The sequence below is a fragment of the Ipomoea triloba genome, chromosome 15 (assembly GCF_003576645.1).
Source record: "Ipomoea triloba cultivar NCNSP0323 chromosome 15, ASM357664v1".
In the NCBI taxonomy this organism is placed as follows: domain Eukaryota; kingdom Viridiplantae; phylum Streptophyta; class Magnoliopsida; order Solanales; family Convolvulaceae; genus Ipomoea; species Ipomoea triloba.
The window spans coordinates 25,820,225-25,827,560 of record NC_044930.1 but is presented as its reverse complement, the minus strand read 5'-3'; the positions used below and the strand labels follow the sequence as shown (position 1 = coordinate 25,827,560).

At 33.3% G+C, this 7,336-nt stretch overlaps 1 protein-coding gene across 1 annotated transcript; it reads right to left on the bottom strand.

Moving 5' to 3' along the window:
- Positions 1 to 3,590: 3,590 nt before the first annotated feature.
- Positions 3,591 to 6,193, bottom strand: LOC116005943 (putative late blight resistance protein homolog R1C-3). Its single transcript, XM_031246177.1, has 3 exons — positions 5,815 to 6,193; positions 5,268 to 5,728; positions 3,591 to 5,183 (listed from the first exon to the last, which is right to left on the bottom strand). Exons 1-3 carry the CDS (start codon positions 6,191 to 6,193, stop codon positions 3,591 to 3,593), a joined length of 2,433 nt encoding a protein of 810 aa, XP_031102037.1.
- Between the last annotated feature and the right edge of the window lie 1,143 nt (positions 6,194 to 7,336).

Here is a 7,336-nt window from a genome sequence, read left to right as displayed (position 1 = left end):
GATTTTTATTTTTAAAAGAAAAAACTTTAAATTTAAAGGAAGATTCCATGTTGAATGGCTTGATTGATGAGAAACATTTTGTTTTTGTTTTGTTTTGTTTTGTTTTTTCTTTTTCTTTTACCGCAAGCTTTGAATACAAATAATAAGACATGTTTGGTGTTGAATTGGGCAGTAGCTAGTAGTAGTCATGACATAATTTATGCCAATTTTCTATCTGAATTTGTTTACTTTCCTCCTCCTAGTTTGGCTTTATATACTTTGTCACCTTTAATTAGTTGTTGTAACAACCACCTTTTGGACACTAAAATAGTCCTTCAGACAACAAACGATTCAACATTATCATTTAAGTTTAATTTTAAACATTCAAGTTAATTATTAGTTATTATCCTATATTGGTCCACTCATTTAGAGAAGTAATTTGGACTGTGGTAAACAATCATCATATCGGCCTTATTCAGCAATATAATGATGAACTTATGAACTTAGAAGCTGAAAGATAAAATGATGTTCAAATTCAATTGCAACATATCAGATCGAATAGCCTCCTTTTGATCTCCTGGGACAATTTATTGTACTCACATTTCAAAATAAGGGACAATTTATATTTTTGAAATAAGGGACAATTTAATATATTATGGAATCTGTATATGAAACTAATAATAACGCCAGGAAATTTATAATGAATTGATAGGCTGCTTAGCTTGTAATCCTTGTATCCTTACAATAAAAATGTTGCAGAGATTGATATTATGCTAAAATAAGGATTATTTCCAGTTTTAGTCCCTCAACATTCAACAAGTTGACCTTTGTGGTTATCGACTACAAAATTAATCGCATATAATACCTAATGACTTTAAAAATTTGTCACTTTTAGTCTGTCCAACAAGAACAAATTAATTATTGCAAGATTTTTGGTAGTCAACTATGACTAAAACAAACTAGCAATCTGTCATGTCTTAACAACTCAATTACCAATAAATTTGATTGATTTTGAAGTGGATGACCAAAAGCACAAACTACATTAAAGATGATGAATTAAAATTGGAATGATGTCAATAAATAAAACTAGAAAGTAATAGGCAAGTGCAAAAGATAATATGGAGTTACACTTTCTTCTTAAGAGCTTTCATTATTTGGCAATTCAACCTCGAAAGGAGAGAGAGAGAGGATCATATGAGATCACTTGTTTAGGTAAGATCATGAGATCAGAGCTCGTGCATTTATGTAAAATTTAATGGTCTATATTAGTTTAAGATTCTAAGTTAAAGTGTGTGCCAACGGTGATAAAATATGTGTGAACGGTGATTAAGTGTGTGCGAAAGGTGATTAAATATGTGCAAACGGTGATTAAATGTGTCCGAATGGTGTTTAAATGTGTGTGAACGATGATTAAATGTGTGCCAACGGAGTGGCCGTGTCAAACAATCTAGACCATTAAAATTTTTTAGATTGATGTACAAGATTTGATCTCAAAATATTTTAATGGTCTACATTGATCAAGATTCCAAGTTGAAGTGTGTGTGAACGGTGATTAAATGTGTGCGAACGGAGTGTGTGTGTCAATCAATCTAGACCAGTAAAAAATATTTCATGGATGCACAAGATCTGATCTCATGATCTTACCTAAATAAGTGATCTCATTGGAACCCTATATACATATATATATATATATATATATATATATATATATATATATTTCATTTTTTGTGTTAACACCTATAATTGGGGGTTGGGTGGTGGTGTGAGGGAGGAATGACTATATCACTATAATTTAAGGATGAAGGTAGTGTCATTTTTCTTATTTAATTCATGTGTGACCACCAAGTGTAAATAAATTTTACAGTAACGAGTATCTTTTTGCATACCGCCTCCCGCAGTACCAACTAACCAAACAAAACTATTCCATAAAAGCTTTCAATACAAATAATAAGAAATGTATGGTGTTCAATTGCGAAGAAGAAGTGGTAATCATTATATAATTTATTTATGCCAACTTGACAGTTTACTATTAGAATTTGTTTACTTTCTTAGCTTGACTTTATACCTTTCTGATCTTTTATATACTTTATGTCACTTTTAATTAGTTGTTGTAACAACCACCTTTTGAGCAGCAAAATAGTCACTGAGACAATAAAATTCAACATTATTATTGAATTGAACACTGGATAATGCGTATCTTCTGCAGATTTCTGAATATATGAAGGAAGTTTATGTTAAACATTTCAACATGTTGTAAAAAAAATACTGAGTTGAAAAGTGGATTGTTACAACTTAGCCATTGTGTCATTGGAGCAGAAAAACATCATAGCACACGCAGCTGAATTGTTCAGATCAAATGGAAACCAAAAATACAACTAACCCATTATATCATATTGATACACCAGATCGTGCTGATCGAGGCTCAATCGAAGCTCAGCTCTCTGTTTGTTTTCTCCCGAAAGCGAGATGATGAACTTCTTTCTTCAATCTGCTGGATTGGACTGCCTCAGCAATGAATTCATGAAAGCAACAGAGAACTTATTCAGAAATGATCATCATGACCTTTCTAATAATAAACTTGGAATGAACTCTTTAAATAAAATTAAGTAGAAACTAATTGGCATTTGGAGTTTAAGTATAAGTGTTTCATAGGTATATACATGCCTTGGCTTTCATAACTTCATATTAAGCCCAAAATTAACAAATTCTCAGTCACTTTCATGAGTTCATTGTTCAAAAGTGGATGAGTAAAAAGATAATGAGTTTTGTAATTATTAAAGGATTTGATTCCAACAGTAGTACAACAAAATTAAGTAGATGAACAAACATGGCAATGGGTATCAAAATCCATAGTTGGGTGCGAAAGTCTCCAACTAAACGCCACCTTAATACTTTACACCTTCCCACGCTTTCTTCTTTAGAGCTTTCCATACTTTCTTGTTTACAACTTTTCAAACTTTCTTCTTTATCCACAGTTTCTTATTTAGAGCTTTAATTTTCACACTTTCTTCATTAGAGCTTTCATTATTTGGCAATTTAACCTTGAAAGTTAATTGAAATGCGTAAAGAAAAAATACATGGAAATAGAAAGCAGAAATTTAATATTTTGAAATAATGAACAATAATAATTATAGAGAAACCTTAGATCTTCCAACACATTCTTCTTCGGCGCTTTCATCACTTTCTTCTTCAAAGCTTTCATTAATTGGCAATTCAACCTTGAAAAGTAATAGAAAATGAGCTAGTAAAAAAATAAATTTAATAAATAGAATTAGAAGGCATAAAACTAAAATTTGAAATAATGAAAATGAATTAGAGAGAAACCTTAGAGCTTCTCGCACATTCTTCTTTAGAGCTTTCCACACATTCTTTTTCCGAGCTTTCCACACTTTCTTCTTCAGAGTTGTTCACACTTTCTTCTTCAAAGCCTTCATTATTTGGCAATTCAACCTTGAAAAGTAATAGAAAATGAGTATATATATATATATATATATATATATTAATACATGGAATTATAAGGCAGCAAACCAATATTTGAAATGAAGAACAAGAATTAGAGAGAAACCTTAATTCCAACTTTACAAACACGAAGTGGACAATCTGTCATTCTCTTAAACAATAACTTGTTTGCAGAAGAAATCTGCAAAACAGAAGTCAGAAGTCACAAGAGAAGAATAACAACATTCTAACACAATTAACTTCAGTGTTCTAATTTTTGCAAACTTCTGTGGAATTTGATTCAATTCCCAACAATATCTTAAGACTAGGCGCTCCAAAACTGGGAAATTATTAGCAGAAGTTGCATTCCAATGTTTGAGATTTGAACGTGAAATGAGAAGTGCCTTTAATTCCCGAAAGCCCTGCTTCGATGGTTCCCACTTTGAGCCACAAAACGCGAAATCTTTTAGTTTAAGCACCTCAAGGTGTGGCAACTTGCCAATCGTGTCCATCTCTTTCCATGGAAGATAAGTATAACGAAGTGTCAACTTCTTAAGGTTTGGTGGAAAACCAATTGGAAGATAAAAGCGCTCGACTCTTCCTACTTCAAACTTCAACTTCTCAAGTAGATGCAGATACACAAGGCTCCCTAGATAGCTAGGTTCCAGTTGGCCTTCAATGTAAATCCCAAGTTCCTTTAGGTTTGGAACCATTCTGAAGTTTGGTTTTTCGTCGGAACTAGCAACTTTCAACCAATAAAGAGTTTGTAGATTTTTTTTGACTAAGCGAGGGAGATATTGTGAACATCTCTTGTCAACATGTAAATGCCTCAATTCTCGCAAACCCAAAATATCACATGGAAGTTGCAAAGGATATTTGTCGATCCACGAAGTAACTAGGAGAGTTCGCAAGTTTTTAAGCTTTAAAAATTGAAGCTTGTAAAGAGAACCAATGGTACTTAAAGCCAAATATCTCAAATGAGCTAAGTCTGTTATTTCACGAGGCATGCCTCGCGAGCATTTAACTAATGATAAATCCAATACTCTTAGTAATTTCAAACATGGGTATACTAACCTGCATTTTGAATGGTATACATCCTTACCAAACCAGAGAACAGAATGGATTTCATCAGGACTGCAATTCTCATAATAACTCGCTTGAGTAATAGGCCAATGACTTGTTTGACAGCTTAACCAATGACTAGCCTTAGGAGCATGGTTGCCATTGATAATGCACAATGTATTCCCATTAATTGCTTTTCTCACACAAACACCATGCACTCGATCATGAATGTTACATGATTTAACTTTGCCATCAATACTTAGCTCATTAATTTGAACAAGACTTCTATTAATGAGATCATGCAAGTAACTCTCTCCCACTTCTTCCAAACTAATATGGTTATGTGGCTTTAAAAATCCCTCTGCAACCCATAAGTTGATTAATTTCTTAACAGGAATGTCACTGTCTTCTGGAAACACACCAAAATACTGAAAGCAAGCCTTCAAATGATTAGGTAAGTACTTGTAGCTTAATGAAACTATTTTGGAAAATATTTCTTTATGATCAAATGTATAAACTTGATCCAAAGTTCGGGCAACATCTTTCCATATTTCTAGAGACCCTTTTGCTGTCGCCAAAATTCCAGAAATTAAAACAATTACTAGGGGTAATCCACCACAACGAAGAACAATGCGTTCCCCAATTTGCTTATATTTACGGGGAACATATTGGCTTTGCCCAAACACTTTCCTTGAAAGTAATTCCTAACGATCCGATAAAGATTGATCTTGCACTTGATAGGGATTCGTACTTAAGTATTCAGACACCTTTTTGAACCGAGTAGTTACTAAGATTCGACTTCCATTAAAATTCTCTGGAAAATATCCTTGGATGGCATCCCATACAGCAGTGGTCCATATGTCATCTAAGAAAATTAAATACTTCTGGCCCATCAAACTTGTGCTTAATTGCTCAGCTATCTGAGCCTCATCTATGTTATAGATTTCACTAGTGATTGGTGAAATACAACGTAATAGACCAATGAGCATCTCTTTGAGGTTATGAACTTTAGACACAACTACCCATGCTCGAATGTGAAAGCTAGCAATAGTAATTGGATGTCCATAAACTCTTTTGGCTAATGTAGTTTTTCCAATGCCTCCTTTCCCAACGAGTGGCATAACTTGTAGTTTCAGCACATATTTCCGAAACTTGTCAACGTTACTATTGTTCAAAATGGTGAAAACTGATCCCATGAAGAATGAATAACAGAGGCGGTTAACTATCTTCTCTATATCACGGTCGAATCCTACAATCACTTCATTCCCAGTCTTTAAAGCATTTTGGTAGGTATCCAAAATTGTGATGTTCTGTTCTGTTCCTCAGCCTCTAAACCAGCTCTTCTTTCTTCCTCCAGGATCCGGTCTTTAACGTCCTCAATATCTCTTACTATTCTTTTCAAGCGATGATGAATATCTTCACGAGGCTTAACTACTGCAGCATTAATATTCCCTCTCCAGTAATCTCCCCAATATATTTGGTACATTTCATATATTCTAGCAACATCAGCTCGGACAATTGTATACAGTCTCCGAGCCGTGGTGTCCCCGTCATTCATTTTCGTCTCACATTCCACCAAAAAGGCTTGCAGAAAATGGAGATTGTAAGACAGCAACTCAATCGTTTCATGCAGAAAATGGAGATTGGGCTCCATAATGTCTTGCTTTGCAGCCTCTACTATTTCAATTAGACTGGTTACAGCATCAAAAGCCATTGAACTTCTCTCTCCTCTCTAATGTGTTTCTGGAACGTAACTCATATCAGACCTATTAGTCTCAATTACTGACCAAGAAATTAAACGGAATGGAATGCTTATAACAAGTATTCTTTTACTAGCAACACTTAATAACCAACACTAAAATTTAAAGTAAATATTAAGCAAATATGGGCAACGGTTTTTAAAAGCCATGGTACGGTATTATTTGGACTACATGATTAAACCAGATTAATCTCATCTACAAATCTGTCCTTTTTAATGCACCAGATTAGTTTTCATGTTCTTACAAGAGAGTGGTGAACATCACCTCCTATATATATATATATATATATATATATATATATATATATATAAAGGCTCTATCTGGTAACATAGTTAACTTATCAGCTAATTTTGTCATATTTGACCACTATTAGTAGTTTTGGTTAAACATTCAATACAGGTATTTGATTAGTTAATTAGCCTTTTGTTACAGCTTATTAGTCCAAAATGCTAAAATTCAAAAATCAATCAACTTTATGAGAAAGTCATTTTGCATATAATTAGCTATAAGCTAATTTACCAAATATCTCTGTACAATCAACTAATGGTAACTAGTCAAACTTACTAATCCAATCAAGGTAACCCTAACAGCTATTTACCAAACAGACTTATGAATTTAGTTAGTGAATAAATGTGTAGCAGCAAAAGGTAAAGGAATTGAGAGGGCAAAACATAATGATGCTAAACTAAATATATATGAAAGCAGATAGAAAAAGGAATTGAGTGATGTTGGAGAGAGTATAAAAGATGCATACCTTAATTAGGTTGATGAGGATGGAGATGGAGTTAGTTGTTGAATTTATGGAGTAGCTTAGAGCAGGGCAGAGAAAATTAAGTATATGCCAACTTCAACTAATCTGATCAGGTCCGGTGATTTTGAATTGAAACTCAGATGAGATGAGAGTTACTGAGATGAAATGAAAGTTGAGAGAGATGAGAGATCTGAGTTGTTTTGATGCCAATTCCAAGTTTCCAACTACGGAGAGTATCTTGTTTTGATGTATGCATCCAAAAAATATTAAGTTTGTCAGAAATTTCTAACTTAACGTCTTATGTATGTTCGTATTTCTTCTTATTTCCAATGATACTTTTATCTAA